General features: G+C 41.9%; 1 protein-coding gene across 2 annotated transcripts; it reads left to right on the forward strand.

The window, feature by feature from the left end:
• Positions 1–3,391: 3,391 nt before the first annotated feature.
• LOC118812446 (leucine-rich repeat neuronal protein 3) lies at positions 3,392–17,778 on the forward strand. Of its 2 annotated transcripts, XM_036577480.1 has the most exons (3): positions 3,392–3,660; positions 13,356–13,506; positions 14,201–17,778. In XM_036577480.1, exon 3 carries the CDS (start codon positions 14,567–14,569, stop codon positions 16,685–16,687), a length of 2,121 nt encoding a protein of 706 aa, XP_036433373.1. In that variant the 5' UTR covers positions 3,392–3,660; positions 13,356–13,506; positions 14,201–14,566; the 3' UTR covers positions 16,688–17,778. The 2 variants fall into 2 exon arrangements, with proteins under 2 accessions (XP_036433373.1, XP_036433372.1); XM_036577479.1 differs by lacking the exon at positions 13,356–13,506.
• The last annotated feature ends 2,315 nt before the right edge of the window (positions 17,779–20,093 follow it).

Consider the following 20,093-nt stretch of genomic DNA (forward strand, 5'->3'; position numbering starts at 1 on the left):
AGCTCCTCTGCTGCTCAGCACTGAGTTGTTTGCCACTGCTTCTCTATGTCGAAGATGATTTCTGCCCTCTCTGCCCTTCCTGCACTGCCTCTTGAACACCAAACCATCATGCTTAGCTCCACTGCTAGCATGCTCATCCACTCTCCCTTCAGCCTTCACCTCCCTGAAAGCAGCTGCTGGACCACCCATGTCACCCGCATCTGCCTGAAGGTTTGCTGGAGGCCCATGGTCAACCCCACTAGGTCATCATGTTGTTCTGGCATTAGTTCATGTTGTTCTGGCGTTAGTGCTTTCCCCTCCAGTGCCAGACAAAGCTGCATTGTGGTGGCAGTCACTGTCCAGCCATGATGCCAGGCAACCACTTGCAGCTACGTGGCGTAAGGCTTCCAGGCGCCTTCATCACTGAAGTGTGGTAACCAGATGCATGCCATCTCTCTCTCACTGTGCTCCAGCCTGGCTTTGCTGCCAAGCCTCGCCATGCTATTTCCTTCGCCGTCTTCCCCAGCCAGCCACTTGCTTTTGGCTGGCTGGACCCGTCCAGGAGGGGTCAGGCGTAGCACTTAGTACCCACTTCCTCTTCATCATTTGCCTTTGTTGATGCACCACTTGATTTCTTCAAACTCAGAGGCCACCTCCCGCTTCCGACACCAATGCAGTGTCGGCGCAGAAGAAGATGTTTGTGAATCGCTGTTAGATTAGCACTAACATATTACTAAAATCCCACAGGGGCACCAGCAGAAATCAGCATTATTACAGTGTTTTTTTCCTCGTTTTTGACATTTATTGCTGAAACAGAAGGCCTATCTCTAATAGTCGCAGTTCACCACCAAAAAGGTGATTTTACTGTAAACCCCGTCAACATAGATTTTTCGGTCGCTTTGGAGAAGAAAGGGAAGTATATTCCAAGAAATAAGGCCCACATTTTGACAGCCAGTCCAGACTGGCCTCTACTGAGATGTCACATGAGGCAGAGTTTATGAAGTTGACATGAAATAGGACTCTGACAGATGCCTCAGATTTAACAAAAGAACACCAGGCACATCAAAAGCAGTTACTTTATATTTGCTGTAAAAGCATTTATAACTGTGAAACTCCAGTCAATAAATTGCCCTGCCCTCCGAGGTTCCTTCTGGCAGAAAACAGACGACCGAAATGTCACCATGAAACCACCCCACGCCCCTGGAACATTCTCCAAAATTAATAATAATAAATGGAAAGAATGGCTAGCCAGAGGAATAATTCCTCTGATTTACACAATACATGCTGACATTATACAGGCCACAGATTTACACCTCTTAAGTCCCTACTCATTTGTTATAGCATGGCAGCATCCTGCCATAGTGTGTGAGAAAAAAAAAGACTGTGGTATGACCCTGTTGGGAGTGTCATTATGAGTTATACCTCTGTTTTTCATGGTGAGGCTGAGAAGGTCTCAGGGCATAGGCGGTAAAGCAGCATAGGTCTGTTTGAGGACAGAACCTTCACAGCCCATTCTTCCCCAAAACAGGGGCAGGTCCCTAAGCCATAGTGCTAAACGGCAGGCTAAGTGGAAAACGAGGCTTTTCCTACCCCTGAACCAGAAGTTTCTGCCAACACACACGGTGCTTAGGTCCAAGCACGGCCAGGCAAATCAACTGTAAATTATTTTAACGTTTACCTTGGTATCTTAATCCAGCCACTGCATCTCATAAGCACTGCTGATATAATATGATGTTACACGCCTCAATACTTCTTTATAACATGCTATTGATTTAAAGTACATCTTTAATATATGCAGGGTAGCCTACTGTTCTGCTTGTCATAGTGTGCTAGACATCAAAATTAATTGGCTCCTTGGAATCTGACCAGTTTGGTTGGTTTCACTGTTCTGTTTTGTAGACAGTAATGGCTGCTATTGTTGAATGGACAGTAGCATCCCTAGGTGGAGTTAAATATCATTCTAGCTGGCAAGAGTTAAAAAAAGCATTCTTAAAAACAGAGTTTAATATGCTATTTGTCGTGTTATACATTTTCCTGAGGGATTTTCATGTCTTTATTCAGTGTTCTCTCACCCCAATACCAAGCATGCATTACGCCAATATGTCATCACTAGGAATCCCTGTGATGTCAGCCAATCCTGACTGCTAGCCTAGCCACCGAGTGCGTTTACATGCACTTATTCGATAACATCAGAAAATCTGATTTTGTCAGTAATGGGTTTGGCTTTTGAGTCTTGGTCGCTCTTGAGATTTCTTCCTCTTGTTCTTGGGGAATTTTTCCTTGCCACTGTCGCCCTTGGCTTGCACACTGGGGCTTGGACCTGCATTTTGTGTAAAGCTGCTTTGTGACAACGTCTGTGGTAAAAAGCGCTATATAATTAAATTTCGACCTGACTAGTGTTACTCTTACCTTGGTTGAGGAGTACATGGACACCAGAGACAAGTTCTTTACCCTTTCAGTCCAAGAAAATAAGCTAAACTGTGGTACGGTATAGATAACCAGGTTTCCTTGCTAACTATAGCTTTTGTCATCTGACAAGTAATCTACGTTGTTTGAGAAGTCCATTCTCTCCATTGTAATGTCAATTTAAAAAGTTGCTACACTTATACGGCCTAAATAAGACAACAGTCATGTTAGCTATCTCCCTTCCTTCTGCAGCTTCCTCCAGAAAATAACAAAATTCAAAACAGCTCTCCCCAAAAATTCATCCAAAAGAAACTGAAGTTTCCTCTTATCTTCAAGATACATCATTAGAGGACATTTTTATAGTCTTTAAACCAAAACATCTCACTCTATATACCACTATAGCACTGCTAAGACCAATTGGATAAGATTGTAACAAAAAAGCGTTCGCCACAAGGCCAGAAATAACCCAAAAAAGGTATCACTTTGTAAAGCAACCTCTCTGAAATCCTCCAGTGAGTGAGAGGTGAACAAGCGCTAATAGGAACAGATATCCATTTTCTTGCCCTCCTCCCCTCCTTTAGCCCATCTTCATTGCATTGCTTCCAGCCTTCAGTTTGACGGACAGGCTCGTCTAGCCAATCAGACACACGCATCTATTTTCCCCGCCCACCTGTATTCCGTCAAGCCTACTGCTTTGTAGTATGAACTTCTAACAAATCATAGCGCAGATTGCGAGAAACTACCAGCCAATACTAACGCACTGTTATAAAATAATAGCCAATCTTAGCGCAGGACACCACCGAAGAGAGTAACCTATAACCAATCCTGGCGCAGTTGGCGGGAAACGACCGGCTAATCCTAACGCAGGACTGTGAACTACGAGCAAATCAACGCGCAGAGAAGGCGGGGCTCGTCGCAATACGGGTGGGAAAACAAACAGCGCCACACTGTGTGCTGCGCTCAATCGCTATTGGCTGCTCTCCGGAGAGTCTAGGCAGCTCGGATATTAACGACCGCTGGGCTCGCGGCAGCATGTCAGTGTGGGAAAGCGATGGAGAGGAAGCAGCTCGGGCAGAAGAGGCTCGAAAAGAAGCCGTCTGAGTAGTCACTGGACTTTTTTCGCTTCGTTCATTTTGATACCAAAGCTGTGGTGAAGTCGCGGTGGTTCTGTCTTCGGAGGAAGAAAACCTCACCTTCCCTCTGCTCTGCTCCGCGGACCTCTGCGCTGGATGGGGATAAACGGAATACATCATTCCTCTCCGTTGACTCACACGAGTAAGTTAAAAATACACGTAAACGCGAGCGTTTGTGTTAGCATGCCGCACCATCGCCATCATTTCTTCTTCTCTTTTTTTTCTTTTATACCGCATAGCTCTTCAGAAGTTCACAGAAATCCAGTCAAACGCCATATCACATTAACCAGACGTTTATTCTGATAGCCTACGCACAGCCATTCCCATTAAAAGTGGAGGGCTCTGCAGCAGCAGCTTGTATTTTTGGGTTCTAGCTTGCTAATCCTCAGACGTGGAATCCGTGTCGTCTGCGCCACCCCGCATTATAAGTCAAACGCTTCATCATCAAACGGCTTTGTATTATTACCACTCAGCACGGAACCCTAGGGAACTTTAACAAGCCTTAATAAAGCAGATCCGAGTGGTGTGCCGGGGGGGAGGGTGAATGCAATGTGTGGGGAACCAGTTGGTGGTGCAGTCAGAGGCTCGTCCTGGAGGAAATCAGCCTCCAGGCATATCTCCGTTTCTCCAGTCTCTAAACCACCCTGTTGCAGCCGGTGCATCCGTGCACAGCCGCCCCCTGAGCTTCGTCCATTCATATCGGAAAATGCGTGCGTCCCCGTAAAGAGTGCCATTGCAATTCTGATCCACTCGCCCTGGGGCTCTTTGTAAAGCGATTTGCATTCGTTGCTTTGGCATAATTAGTGGTGCCTCGGCACCTCGTATGCGCTCGACATCACTTCACCCAGTCTGATAGCCACGTAACCCGAGGAGCCTGTCCTCCTACACTGCTTTGGATTAGGTAAGAGCAACGCAGCTGCAATGTGACTTCACTCTCTCTTCCACCAGACTGCGATGGAGGCCTTGTGGAGCTCTGCATGGCTCACGTAGTGACAGATGTGCAATTACACATCAACTGAACGTGGATAAGTCATCCCTATCAGCCGGTGCCTGCTGTCCAACCTATAGAATCCAGGCCTCATTCTGATTCACAGTCATTAAGCTTTAATATCACCATATGCTTTGTGCTGCTACTGTGTACTGTTATTAAGTAAGCATCAGAGTGCCGCTCTCACCACATCATTAGCTAGCTGGCATGTGCAGAATGACAATCCCGAAAACATCTCCTCCATTAATCGAAGACCTTGTTCCGCTATAGCACTTCGTATCTGCTTGGTTCTTGCAGGAACTGAGCTGTGCAAAGACAGCGTGGGCTGCTGCGCTAGGATACAGATGCTGGAGGCCCATCTGCTTCGCTAAAGCAATTAACAAACATTAAGTCACACACATGATGCGTCTTCGCACAAGTGCACCGAAGCCTTTAATCGATTTTCATCTCCGCTTGTATGCCGAGGTTCTGAAGAGCTTCTGCGTCTTACAATGGCCTCCTACCACACAGCACGCACCACAAAAGCAGCGCGTGGGCGTGTGTATTAAGAGCAAATTTATAGAGTCCCTGAGTGTGAGTGTGAAGAGAAACTGTGTGGGTTATCCAGCCCACCACAGTGGCATGGAAAAAACACACATATATAAAGAGCCTTGAAACTTGTTGAGGTTCATTAAATGAGCTCAACATGAAAAAAAAAACAGTAATAGCGAAAGCAAATTAAACCTTCCACAACACGCTTACCCTGGTAGACAAACAGGGAGGGCTTTTAGCACCCTGTGAACTACCTCGTTTTGATAGCTACCGCCCTTTCAGCAGTTCACCTCCTAAGAAAATAAATAAAAAGCACCCGAACAAAGGCAGAAGAGAGTAGCCCATCATTGTTTCAGGTGGCCCGCTATGTGTTACTACAAAAGTATAGTTTGGATAAGAAAGGAGCGCAATAGTAGCATATGCCGTTTGTACTCAGAGAAGTGAATCTAGAGCAAAAACATCAGAGAGCCACTGCTGCGCGCTCCATCTGCTCCTGGATCAGGCTGGTTCCTATGGTGGAGACGTACAGGGCTGGCTGGCTGTCTACGCAGTACTCAACTAGCAGCTCATTACTTAAGAACAGGCTAAGCGGAGATGCCTAAATCAAACTCAACCATGTGTTGGCTGGCACGCGCACTGATTGTCACTCCCACAAGAACCTATGCCTTGAGCCAATTATTTCCATTTACTGTGAACGGCGTTAAGCAGTACCACAGGGACATCTCATGGTTTTGGTTAAACTGGTTGTTCCGAGTGCAGGATTATATATGTAAATGTGCTATTCTTTGCCCTTGGATTTCATTCTGCTCTTTTCACAGAGGAAGATCTTCTGAGCAAATAGCAGAATGAGATTAACATTCATGAACTTACAGCGTATTTACAATGCATGCACAGGTCAGAATGTAAAAAGGCTGCAATAAAGAGAATATATGATTAGACCCACAAAATCAAAATAAAGAACTGTTGTCAGCTTTAAAGGCATTTCAGCAGCATACAAAAATTGTTTCTGTCTACTGAAGGAGTGTATTCCCTGCTGGCCCATGACCTGTTGACCGGTTATATATTATTCATATCAAGATAGCTGTGTGTTTGAAAGACGGCTCCACAGCTTTCGGAGATTCAGTTTAGCCCAGGCTCCCAAGCCCTTAGTGTTCAGTTCAGCAGGGATTCTTAAAATGTAAAGGTTGCTTAATCAGGACTTACAATACAAATACAATATAATTAATACTCACCTTCAGAACTGGCCTTAAACTTATTTGCCTTTTAGCATGTGTGCTGTTGCAGGTGTGAGTAATTCCAGCGTGTGCATACTTGGGTGGAAACTCAGGCCGACGGATGTGGAAGCTGCAAAGTGTGAGGTCCATCGGTTAATTTGCAACATTGATTCCGCATTAACCGTTGACTCATTGCTGATTTGCAAGCGCACAGGAGCAGGTGCAAAGGGAAGCGCTCCTCTTGCCTTCCACAGGAAGCCTTATTATGCACACACGTTGCATAGTGGGTCCTGTTTAATGGACTCTCCTTTTACCTTGGAAACAGTGTAATGGTAAATCAATGAAGTGAAGGGCAGGGGGAGGTCCGATGGCCTGATGATACCACCCACCGAGAGGCTTATCCAGCAGGCCGGCAGGGAAGTGGGCCCATAGCTGCCCGGCCAGCACAAGTAGCACTCCTAATGTCTAGCACACAGGGGGAGAGAGCGAGAGAGAGGGAGAGAATGAGGCCTCAACCACACTTATCTGGATTTTTCTGAAAATGTGTTTTTTAAACAAATATCATCCACACTTATGTTTTCATTCAGTGCCAGACTATTGGAAAGCATTCACATGAACAAGTCAGCCCAGAAGGAGGCGATAATATGTCATAAAATTTGATGTCAGGTTGAAGAACATTATGCGCATGTGTATTGCACAAAATATGGAACATGCAAAACACAATGGCTACGTCTAAAAATATTAAGATAAGGAAGAATGATGTAAACAAGAGGGATTCATATGTGTGGACTGAAACTGCAGTGATAAAGTAAACATAGTATTGACAGAAATAATCTGTAAACATGCAAAAAAATATGACCATATGCAAGTTGAAGCTCTGATGACAGCGTTTCCAGAAGATACGTTTTATCTGTCCACACTAGGGCTGCATAATATGAACTTAAAATGTTATGTTTGACAAAGTAGTTAGATATTGTTATGATATGGGAACTGTCTCTGACTGACTGTGCAGTAAGTGCAGATTTTTTACTCTAAGTAGACATTTGACTGACTTCTTTATTATGCAACATTTTATATATTTAATTAATTTTTATTTAATAGGAATAGATGCATGAGCATAGAAAAATACAATTGTCTGATGCCAGATATCATAACATATATATATATATAGAGAGAGAGAGAGAAATTCACTAATTTGCAATGTTTGTTCCTAGATTTTTTGCAAAATACTATTTCCTAAATAGGTAAGAAAATAATACAAAAAAAACATATAAAAGGAAATTTATGCATGAACAGCAAACAATACAAAATTCCACAGTGCAAAAGTGAAAAACAAAAATTCATTCACAGCTGCAGTGATTGTCAGCATTCCCTGAACAGCTTTGTCTATATAGGCCTACAAAAATGAATACATATATATATATATATAATTCCTTAAAAAACTCCTTATAGTGATTCAGGTTGTTCTAATGCTACAGTTACATCACTTGCACATCTAAGGCAATCTGATCCATTCTGTTATTGCAGCTCTTAATGTTGTATTTATTGCAGAAACTCATTTCACAGTGGTGATAAAACTGATTTAATTGTGTAGTTTCTAAATATGTACAACCTGGAGAATGTTTTCTAGAAGCTGCATTGTCAGTGACCTAAAACACCATTTTTGTGTGCACAGGAGGCCAAAACACTTTTTTGAAAAATGTATATATGCGTGGACAGAGCCTGAGAGAGGAACTGAGAGTGATTAATAACTGCTTGATCAAAATTTTCTCTGGACCATCTCTGTGATATAGTAGCCATTTTTTGGTGTAGCAGGAGGCAATTCTGCTGCTGCCCTACTTTCTAGTTACATGTGACCTTTATGTCTGTGGAACAGATCTGAGCAGAGAAGGTGTAATGTCTCCCCCTGAGGATGCATCGTATCCTCCTGTTACCAAGCCAGTATCACACTGCTTCTGTATCACACCCTGCCGGACTGCACCGCATGCTTTTTAAACAAATCATTCTCGATTCAGTTAAGACTGAATACAGTTTATTGCGGAGGCTCCAGTTGAACAATCAGATTTTTTTTTTTTCATATTGCATCAGTCTCTCACCTAGGCTCAAAGCAATAGGATTTAGCAAAGGTGAAAAAAACAAGCTTCTACAAGGTCCCCTAGAGGGCCAGCAGGGGCACAAAGTGGCCCTCCATCGAAGCGATTATCCCCAGCTGGTCCACAGTCCAGGATTTACAGTCCCAGATTGGCCAACCCAAAGCAAACATGGGAGCCCGCCTGCCGCAGCTCAGCCTGAATTACTCCGGCAGGGTTAGGAGGGGCGCTGCCCACTCAGCTCTCTTATTCAAACATGGCCTGATATCGTACAGGCCTAATCAAGACAGCGCAAGCGCCACATTATCAGCAAAGACACAATAACAGCAGAATCCTATTCTCTAACTCCGCTAGCCCCTAGTTTTTTAAGCTTGCTGTTGCAGTGCATCAGGAGTGCGATTAGAGGCATCCATCTTGAAATTCCATTTGCTCCGGTATTAACCGAATTCCTCTCTGTCCACGAAACCATGAGCCGCTATGCAAGTTATTGCCACTTAAATCCTACAAGCAACAATGTTGTTCCAAGGCCGTTAGTCTGTGTGTTCTCACCTAAACTTAACTGGGTTAAGGATGATTTGCCTCATTTGTCTCTGACTGCGCTATTGCCTCTTTTCATTCTAAAGCCTTGACTGGCTTTAAATTGCAAAAAGATATATTTGAAGCCAGAATAAAGAGGCCTATGCTTGCACATCTCCACACTGGAGCTTTAATTCTTGATGCTGACCCACAAAATATACATAAGCAATTGCACATTATGTTTACAAGTGCAATACTGAAAATATTTCAATATAAAATGTATTGTTTAGGACTACCAGATGATTCAAATAATTCATCTTGAATTATCATATTATTTTGTGTATTAACTAAGATTAATTTCAGTTGACTTATTTGCTTAAAGAAAGTTTCTGTTACAAAGCAATGAATTCTGTTACAGCTATGATTGAATAAAATAAGTTTAATCAGAATCTTTAGTAAGCAGTAACATAATTTTATTGTGTGAACCTAAGATTTAGATGAACTGAACATGAAAACCATGTGATTTCAACAGAGTGAACACAGTTTCCATTTTTAATCACCAACATCCAGTGACCGCAACAGTGCCTGCATGTTCCAGCGAGTGTGTAGACCATGTATGTCATATATACAGGCAGTGGTTCCAGCTCACTTTCATTCATACAGCTCGTAGGTTGTAGCTACAATGGAGGTTCTTGAGGGGACCTGTATTTTTCCGCTTTGCTGTTGCTTTTGTTAGTTTGGAGCTTGTTGATTTATTCATTTGTATTAGGCCTACAGTTGCGGCTTCTATCATAGCAGCATTCAATGCGCAAGCAGTTAGACTTCAGCCTGCACTGCACTCTTGAAAATAAATGGTGCCTTGTAATGATGCCATAAAAGAACCATTTTTGGTTTCCTAAAGAACTTTCAATGAATGGATCTGTGAAGAATCGTTTCTGATAATGAGTTGTGTGAATGTGAAGAAGCTTTTTGAAGTTTAAAGAACCTCATAATGTAATGTAAGAACCTTATAATGTAAAGGTTCTTGAAATAACCATTAAATTGGTAAAGAACATATAATACATGCGTGTTCTTAAAGGCTTTAAAAGGTCCTTCACATGCACAAACCTCTTTATCAAATGTGTCTCGTTAGAGAAGCAAAGGGGTTCTTTTTTATGGCACTGTTTTAACAGTGTACTTCGGATGGGTCAAAAGAGTGGTGTTAATTTACTTCAGTGTTCACTTTACAGCCGTAGTATTAAAATTCTATGTAGTTATCTTATAACCGAAGTTTGGGGGGAGGAACATGCCTGAAACTCCTCTTTCTTCCAAACTAACGCCCTATAAATTCACACCCTCACCTTCCGTTCCAGTGACAAAGGGTTCACAGTCCCTGCTGCCACCCCATCTCCTCCCTGTTCAGTCTTACTACAGCTATGCGGGGTAGGGGTTCTGGCTTTCTAGCTACAAGCAGAAGCTGCCCAGAACTCCAGCCCAAGTTCACCCCACCCCTCCAGTCAGTCTTCCCTCATACTACCACCATGTTGAAGGTGGTCTGAACTCACAAAATGTTCCTGTCCCTCAGTGAAAGAAGTACTCAAAGTATTACTTTTGCATTTCATTTAACAGATAATATTTTACATATGCAATATCATTATTACAGACGTTGAGTAGTGTACTTTAAAATACCTAATGCTGTCTTAGCCTTTAGTCTGTTCAATAATCCACACAAATCCATAATGCTTTAGTACAACAGGTAGTGGTGTTATGGCAAAACATTTGCTAATGATGTGCTGGTGAATGGTTAAATGTGTACTTTACTCTCAAACCCTGAAAGATAAAGTGTTTTTCTTATGTGTGTATATTCTCTATAAACATTAATGTCTGAGATTGAGTGGAATATGGATCACAATGACTGTCACTAGTTAGTGCTTTGAAATTGAAAGCAGGATTCATCGAAATGATGTGGAAATTCTGAAGCGATGCAGATGGCATTGTTGACTGTGCTCTGATGTAATACAGTATTGTGCCAAATTATTCATGCTTCAGCAAGCTTCATTTTTTTATAATGCATGAAGTAAATGGGGCAATTTATTCACAATGTGAAATCACGTGAAATGCTGCCTCCATAAAACAGCATAACCTTGTTTAGAAGGGCAAGATACAAAGCACAAAGCTGCATGATATAAGAAGAGAACTGTTGCACTAAGATAGAACTGAAAGAGATGACATTAAACCAAGCAAATTGCATTAGTAAAACAGAGCGGCTCTTAAAGGTATAGATAACCATTGTAAACCTGGGCCCGGAGGGAATTAAGAAACATCTATAAGATACTGGATTATATAGTCGTCTTGAAAAATGCAGTGGAAACTAGCAAGAGAAGTAGTTCACTGACATATGTAATAGACCAAATGATTTTAAATAGTGCTCAAACGCTAAAGCACCTGTGATATTCATTTCCTGCCGTTCATGCTATGATATTAATTTGCTGATATTCACTCTATATTTTCATTTGCTGCAAATTAGCACCTTGCTGTTAACAGTCCTGAGCACTCTTATACACCGCCCCTTTGACCTGAACCAGAGATTTGCCGAAACAGCAACGCTCCATTTAACGCAGGGCAGAAAATAGGCCATTCTTGTCAGTCACAGAAAATACATGCATTTTCCTTTCCTTTTCTGTTGTAGCTGACATGGGTACTATATTACCGAACCATTCCAACCACCCCTGTGAGAAGACCCGTGTTACTGGAGGGCGATAAACATGCACAAGCATTGTTTACAAAATAAGCTTATTACAACAATTAGGAAGTGAGATAGGGAGTGTAAGTGGAGATTCAGCAGCCCCTTAGGACAGTGGCGACACACTTCTCTGATAAAGAGGAAATGCGGAGAAGATGTAAGAACTGTTAAAACCCAAACACATTTAAAGTAGGGGCGCATCTATGAAAACTGTGGGCCAATGCCAATATCTGATATATTTTATTTGTGTATATATAAATACACTCTCAGAAATAAAGGTATGAAGCTGTCACAGGGGCAGTACCCCTCTTGTCACTGGGGTGGTACCTTCAAGGGTACATCTCAGTACCTTTAGTCAGGGAATGTAATTGTACCATAATCCACTGAAATCATATTTTCTAAGTTGTATTGACTCCACACACCCCGTCTCGTCTGCAGGCTTTGTATTTTATTGTTCTGTTTTAAAACATTAGGTAATGAAAAGGTACAAATACATACTTTTCACCTGAAAAAAACTTATTTAAGGTACACAACTAGACCTTAAAACCAGTGTTGTACCTTTGAGGGAACATTTACATTGTTTATACCTTGATGAACGAAAAATGTACCTGCACAGAACCTTTATTTCTGACAGTATATATTCCGATGTTTTTACATAAACATTTCTAAAAAGTAGAAATTAGGACTATATGTATCTGGACTGGCCTTGCAGAGAACTGTAACCCTATTTGTATATTATTACAAATGCAGTAAAATTATCATAATGCAAACATTTTAGCACAGTATCCCAGCATCACCTAAAAATTCAGTGGTTTTCTCAGATTTAAAATATGCTGTGGTGCTGGGGTGAAGCCAGAAGGACTGGATGGTCATTTACAACACTATGTAGGTACGTCAAGACAAATATTAATAGATAAATATTAATAACACAGTCTTTTACTTACAAATATAGCACTGTTCATCTCTACGTTGGATTTTCCGTGGTTTCCTGCAAAAACACTTAAGCACCTGTTTGTAGGGGAATTGAAGGCCCATTAGTAGAATGATGTGCAGGGGAATTTTGTGCAGACAAGCTGTAAAATGATCCCTTTTCAACTTGTTTCTTGGGTTAGTTTTGCCTTTAAAAACAAATACTTGGCTTAAGCTTTCATTCAAATATGATTCAATACAGCATGCAAGGATGATGATTTAGATACGTTTCTCTGAGGCAGGTTGCACTACAGTCTGCCAGAGGGTCTTATTTAGAAGCGGAAAACTGCAAACAATTTTTGTGCTCTGGCAGGGGGAATACAGTAAATCAAAGTGCTTTGTAACTGACAAAAAATAAACTTAGCTTGGTGTACAAAATCATTATCAGTGGCAAGAATGGTTAACTTCAAACAAAATTTGAAAACGAAGATGCAGGCTAGACTCAAATAATGTCTTTTGCTCTATGATAATCTGTTGAAAATGACCAACATGCATTGCCCTAATATATAACCATTTCTTCTGACTGTATTTTGCCAAGGTTAAGCTAGCCAGATGGGACAGAGCTAGCTCACATAATGCATGTGCTGTATTGACCAAAGTGCTACAATGGCTGAATGCAAATGATCCTTTCCAGTGCAAATATTAATAGGAAGGGGACTCTGATTCTGAAGGTCTCTCTGTGTTCAGAAAGAGAGATCAGAACATTGTCCATGCTGGGTGTAATAAAGTGCCACAATACCTTGAAAAATCACACTTCCTTTCTCTGTCCTTTATCTGAAAACACTTTTCTGGCCCTCTCTGCAATAGGGGCTTGAGGCAAGAGACCACTGCAGTCCTTTTGCAGCAGACAAAACTTTTTCATCTCCATCTCTGGGCACCAGAGTGGAAAGAGGATGATGGAGCAAAGGAATGCTCCCTGGGACTGTCCTCCCTCTAGCAACCCTGGTGATGAAGGGAGGTATCTAACAGATTCATTCTCAGGGGGTGTTTTTTGCTGTGACAAAGAGAATTGCTTTGTAACAGTTAGGAGATAAGCACAAATATTGAGGAAAGCATCACAGTAGCATGGCGAAGGCATGCTATTTGTATATGTTATATTGTTATTTGCAATATAATAAATCATTTTATTAGCATGTTAGGGTATATTTATATTGCTTGTAGTTTGGTGGACAAGTACCTGTACATGCTATGCTAGAGTTTAAGTGCATCTTAAGATGCTAAATAACTAAGCCTTCAACATAAATTCTCATCATCACCACACGTGATATGTCTTAATAATCTGGGAATGAGTTGATGGCCAATCTTTGAAAATTTTATATAGCGTTATTAGTAATATGTTTAGTCAAACACACTAAGCATGATAATGCCAACATTTAAGGGAAGTTCTGGTACAAACCACAAAGCAATATAGATGAGGTCAAGGAGACCCAAATCCATATGTAAAAAGGCTGCTGAGGCACGGCAGAATAAAATGTCATCACACATCATCATGCTTTAATGTGGCTTTTGTAAATGTCAGTATGCCTTAGTGATGCCCCTGCATTTTCTAGCTATATTAATGTGCTCTCTCTCTGTTTCTCTCTCTCTCTCTCTCTCTCTCTCTCTCTCTCTCTCTCTCTCTCTCTCTCTCTCTCTCTCTCTCTTTTCTTTAGGTGGAAGTGGACTAAAGCAATGATGGCAGCTCATAATCACCAGAGAGACTGTTCTACCACTGAAGTATTACAGAAAATTAACAGCCTCACTTCTGCTTAGCTGAAACACAAGTCCCTGAGGCATATGCTGGTCCTTTTACCTTTATTTATCTGGCCTGTGTGCCCTTTCCTATAACACCAAGACAAGGAGACTTACTAAGGGGTCTCTGTGCATCAGCGGGCAGTAGATCAACCAGTTACAGCCCGGGGGATACACTGTGGGATTAGATCTCCATCACCCCAACAACAAATGGTCTATTATTTTTGAAGAGCTCTGGCCACTTAATTTACAAGGAACAATTATTTACAGGAGGGAACTGGGCCAAAATGAAAGACATATCATTTGTGGATTATTTGCTACTGGGGTTTGCAATGGCTACATTTGTTCTTGCTGTGGAGGAGCGAGGCAGCTGTCCTAAGCTTTGTGAGTGTGAGATTAGGCCCTGGTTTTCCCCCAGCTCAGTTTATATGGAGGCCCCTACTGTTGACTGTAATGACTTAGGACTTTTTAACCTTCCTTTGACATTACCTCCAGATACACAAGTTATTTTACTACAGACCAATAACATCGCCAGAATTGAGAAACCTTTGGATTACTTGCCCAATGTCACTGAGATTGACCTTTCGCAAAACAACATATCCTCAATAAGAGACATCAACCTGGGCCACCTCCCTCAGCTCTTGTCCCTGCATATGGAAGAAAACTGGATATGCTCCCTACCGGATAATGCCCTTTCCCAACTCCTCAATCTTCAGGAACTGTACCTAAATCACAACCTCATCTCCTTCATCTCACCTAAGGCTTTCCATGGCCTTCGCAACTTGCTTAGACTGCATCTCAACTCAAATAGGCTTCAGAGTATAAGCAGTGAATGGTTTGAGTCCCTGCCCAATCTGGAGATTCTAATGATTGGAGAAAACCCTGTCATCTCCATCCAGGACATGAACTTTAAGCCGTTAAGAAACTTGCGCAGTCTTGTCCTGACTAGGATGAACTTGTCACAGATTCCAGACGATGCACTGACAGGCCTTGACAATCTGGAGAGCATCTCATTCTATGACAATACTTTCCTTGAGGTCCCCCATGGTGCCCTTAGACATCTTAAGAATCTCAAATTTTTGGACCTTAATAAAAACCCCATTGGGCGAATACAGAGGGGCGATTTTGTTGACATGCTCCATCTTAAGGAGCTAGGCATCAACAACATGCCAGAGTTGGTGTCCATCGACAGCTTTGCCCTCAACAACCTTCCGGAGTTGACCAAGATTGAGGCTACCAACAACCCGAAATTGTCATATATTCATCCCAATGCCTTCTACAAGCTGCCTAGGCTGGAAACCCTTATGCTGAATGGTAATGCCCTCAGTGCCCTACACAGGATCACGGTGGAGTCTCTTCCCAACCTGCGGGAAGTCAGCATGCATTCCAACCCCATCCGCTGTGACTGCGTAGTACGCTGGATGAATATGAATAAAACCAACATCCGCTTTATGGAACCTGACTCCCTGTTCTGTGTGGAACCCCCTGAGTATGAAGGTCAGCATGTGCGGCAGGTTCACTTCAGGGAGATGATGGAGATCTGTCTGCCTCTCATCTCTCCAGATAGTCTGCCCACTCAGGTCACTGTGGATAACGGGAGCTCGTTGTCTCTGCACTGCCGAGCTTTTGCTGAACCAGAGCCTGACATCTACTGGGTCACTCCTTCTGGGCACAGGGTTCTCCCGAATGTGGTGGCAGATAAGTTTTACATGCATCCTGAGGGCACGCTCGACATTTATGACATCACAGAGGAAGAGGCTGGACTGTACACTTGTGTGGCACACAATCTTGTAGGTGCAGACTTAAAGTCTGTCTCTGTGGACGTGAATGGGTACTTCCCACAGCCTGCCAATGGCTCTCTTGATGTCATCGTCCAGTCCGTGCAAGCCAACTCTGTCCTAGTGTCCTGGAAAGCCACTCATGGCAGCCTGGCGCCAAACATCAAGTGGTACACAATGCCCAGTGCTGACCATCCAACTGTGGCTTTCACAGCGAGGGTCCCATCTGATATGAGGATGTATAATCTCACACATCTCAGTCCTGCCACACAGTATAAAGTGTGTGTGGACATCAGGAGCATTCACCATGAACACAATACCAAGTGTGTCAATGTCACAACTAAAGGATTAGAGCAAGTTGTCGAAGAGGCTGAGAAGAGGGATACGGTGGTGATTGCTGTCTTTGGTGTGCTTCTCACCATCATTTCAGTAGCTTGCTTGCTGATTTGCATGTCTCTAAGGAACCACCACCTTTACGGGGAGTTAAGGAGATGGCCATCAAAAACGGCACTGACACCTGAGGCTAGCGTGCAGTCTCCTTTTACAAGGCTCTGGGTTTCTGGGAAAGGGATGCCAACTGCTGTGGAGGTGAAAGCTACAGTCATAAACGTGTTGGACAATGCCTTCTAAGCAGCCCACTCAGAGAACTGCACAGAGATTTGCAAGCTGACAAGGCATGAAAGGAGAACATAACATTTCAAATGTGTGTCCTTTTGCCTTGACATACAACAAACTATTAAAGTGGAAGAGGTGTCTTCACATTTAACCAGCGCTATATCCCCAATTACGACCTGTTTGAGGTGGTAAAGGAGATGGAATCAAGGCCTCTAGGAGGAGGAAAGTCGAGACTCTTTGATAAAATATGGATTGCGGTAATTCTGGGTCATTCACTGGGTGCAGATGGTAAACAAATGAAAGGATGGTGTTATTTCTTATAAATGACTGTTAATCATGTAAACAGTAGTGAAGCTGTCCTTGTGGTCCCAAGCAATACCGTCTGTGCTGTACAACATCCATAGACGCGTTAGAGAGGCCAATTATTTGTAAAGGGGAACATCTAGTAGACTAGAAAATTATAGTGACTATGGTGTAAATTTTTGATGAAATATATCTTTTTTCTATTTAATAGAGGATTTTGACTTTTCATGGCTACAATTGTTATATATTCTATCCAAAAATGTAACAGATATGTTCTGTGCAGTAGCCAGGCATTAAACCAGTGTGAATTAATTACAGTATGGAAGAAGTAACTTGCATAATGATATCACATATTTTGCTGAGTAAAACACTGTACATCGTAAAGAATAGATTCAAGATACAAGATAAGGGTGTTGACAAAATGCAAACAGCACCGCCAGCGACAAAACATCTGAGAACATCTACCCAAAATTCCTGTAAAAGTTTGTTTAAGCCAGGGTAAGTGCCTACTCCGAGACATATGAAAACTAGGAAGATGCCAGAATATAACTGTCAGATCAGTGGAGAACAGAAGTAATGACTGCAGCCTCACAACTCAAACATCTCAAACTTTCATTGGAAATACTATCTCAGTACTTTCAGCATTCACATGGTTCAAAAGCATTTTGTTCTTGCTTTGGGTGTTAAAGTTAAAAGCCATTTTTATATTGACTGTGCTGTCTGTGATATCTAAGCACATTAGTCAACGAGACTCTGTGCAAAGAAGAGAATACTGAATAAATGTCAACGTCTTTTTGCAATCAGGATGTTTCCCACTTTGCTTTTTTTACATGAAGTGCAAAAACGTTCCACATTTTAAGAGCATGTTGACATACATATGTATGGCTGAGTACATACTTGGTAAAGATGCAGTGAAAGGTCACATTTGTATACTGAGGACCTCTGTCCTAGTCTCAGTACCACATGGCTTGAGTTCATGAGGAATTGAAAATGGTGGTATCTTATTGGTTGAAATGGCTCCTGCGACATCGTTTTACGTCTGCCCAGATAGTTTGTCCCTCAGTGAAGCTCCTGTAGTGCTAAAGCAGCACTATGTAAAGCCTGGGTGACACTACACGACTTTTGCCTTGACTTTAGCCCCATTTCTCAGTCTGGCTGAGTCTGTGCTAGTTGGCTCTAGTCTGCAGATTTTTAGGTCAGTCGGAGTCGACAGTTCAGAATCGAGTAGTGTGTGAGGGGCACAAATTCAGATTTTTGGTCTTCCGATCACGTTTCAGACCAGTTGGAGTATATCAAACGTTTGATTTTTTCTATCTGACTCTGAGCGTGATCTAGTAGTGTAAACTGGTCAACGACTCAATCTGAACAGACTCCTGTAACAGCCAGTGGAAACTGAGAGCGCAAAAAAAGACAACACAGCAAGTGAACAAAGAAAAATGGCGAAAAGTCACTCACATGTGGATCGAAGCTTTTTAGTGAGGCACAAGCACAAAAGAGTACTTTTAAAACTCTAAAAATAAAACACTGATTATATTTTTAAATCCTTGAGCCTCACTTAAACATGTTTACCTGCTGCTTCTTTACTGTGTCAGTGCAAACGGCAGAGAAGACAGCAGCAAGCAGCTCCACGTTTGTTTATTTGGGTCTCCAAATAATGGGAGAATGTGAGAGTTAGTGTGAGTTTGCGTGAGTTCAGTAAAGTCTGTTCGGTTCTGCAACAGTTTAAAAGTTGAGTGGTGTGTGATCCGTAATCATTTAGTGAGTGATCGCCAATAGTTCATTCATCCCCAAAAGAATCTGCAAAAACCAGTCTTGTTATAATCTGTTAAGTCGTGTAGTGTACCCAAGGCTTTAGATTTTCTTTTTAAAATTGAAAGTAGCATTATTGGTACTTGTATAGGTTCAGGGCAGATTTTGGGGAAATTCTGTAAACCATATCATATGTCTTTATATATTAAAGTCTCATGCACTGGCTCAAAAAGAAGGTCCGGCCCGATGTTTAAGTCTCAAATGAAAATCAACATTATAAAGATGAAGATATGAAGACAATAGTAGATCATTCACTTACTTCCTCACCGAGTTCTCTTTAAATACTCAGCATGCTTGCAATGATCAGATTCATCTGCTTGGGAAAGGGTCTGAAACATAACTAACATTACAAAATATTCTTCTGCACATTATGTGCAATTACACATTTCCACCAGAGAGCTCTCCAAATCTAAATGCATATTTAATATATCTTAAACATTAAAAAAGGGTTAGTGAAGGCAGTGGATATATATTATATCTATAACTGTAAACACTCACAGAACCATTTGAATGCAAAAATCGTTCTTCTCTACGATGGGAGAACCTGTCATATATGGTTCTTTAAAGAACATTTCCTTCCTCTACTGCACAAAAAGGGACCTGTCCAGGGTGTTTTCTGCCTTCTGCCCAATGAGCACTGGGATAGGCTCCAGCACCCCCTGCAACCCAGGATTGTAAGTGGCTTAGAAAATGTGTGTGTGTGTGTGTGTGTGTGTGTGTGTGTGTGTGTGCACAAAAAAGGGTCATAGTGAGAAATGCTTTAGGTACCACATAGACCCATTTTGCTAAGACCATTAACACACTATAAAGTGAAGAGAGCTGTTCCAATGTATTCATTAGCAATTATTTTGAAGAATGAACTTGAGTCTGTCGTTTCCAAGCTATGTCGATTTTATTTGATTGACTTAATAAAAAAGCTGCATTGTTTAAGGTTTGATTTTCAAACAAGGCACATTTACAATCAATCTTTGGTAAAAGCTTCATCTATCAGGCACAGCCCATCATCTGCTTATGTCAAGACCATTTACTGAATCCCTGTTAGAATCTCCACCCTGTTTTCAAATCCCATTTGCTAGAAACAAAAATGACCAATGTCCTTCAAGAAGGTTCTAGTAGATGTTCTAGTGAGGCCACCACTGTCCTAAAACTATAACAGTGGTCTGCAGTAGTTGAAGAACAAGCTGCCTCAGAAATGCGATCTCTTTTTTTTTATTAAGGATCCAAAAGCCTGTTTCTAACGCAAAAATCACAGACATGATGAATGGTTGTCAGAGACGGACTGACACAAAGGATTTATCAGACAGCTGTG

This window comes from Colossoma macropomum, unplaced genomic scaffold (assembly GCF_904425465.1).
Source record: "Colossoma macropomum unplaced genomic scaffold, Colossoma_macropomum, whole genome shotgun sequence".
In the NCBI taxonomy this organism is placed as follows: Eukaryota; Metazoa; Chordata; class Actinopteri; order Characiformes; family Serrasalmidae; genus Colossoma; species Colossoma macropomum.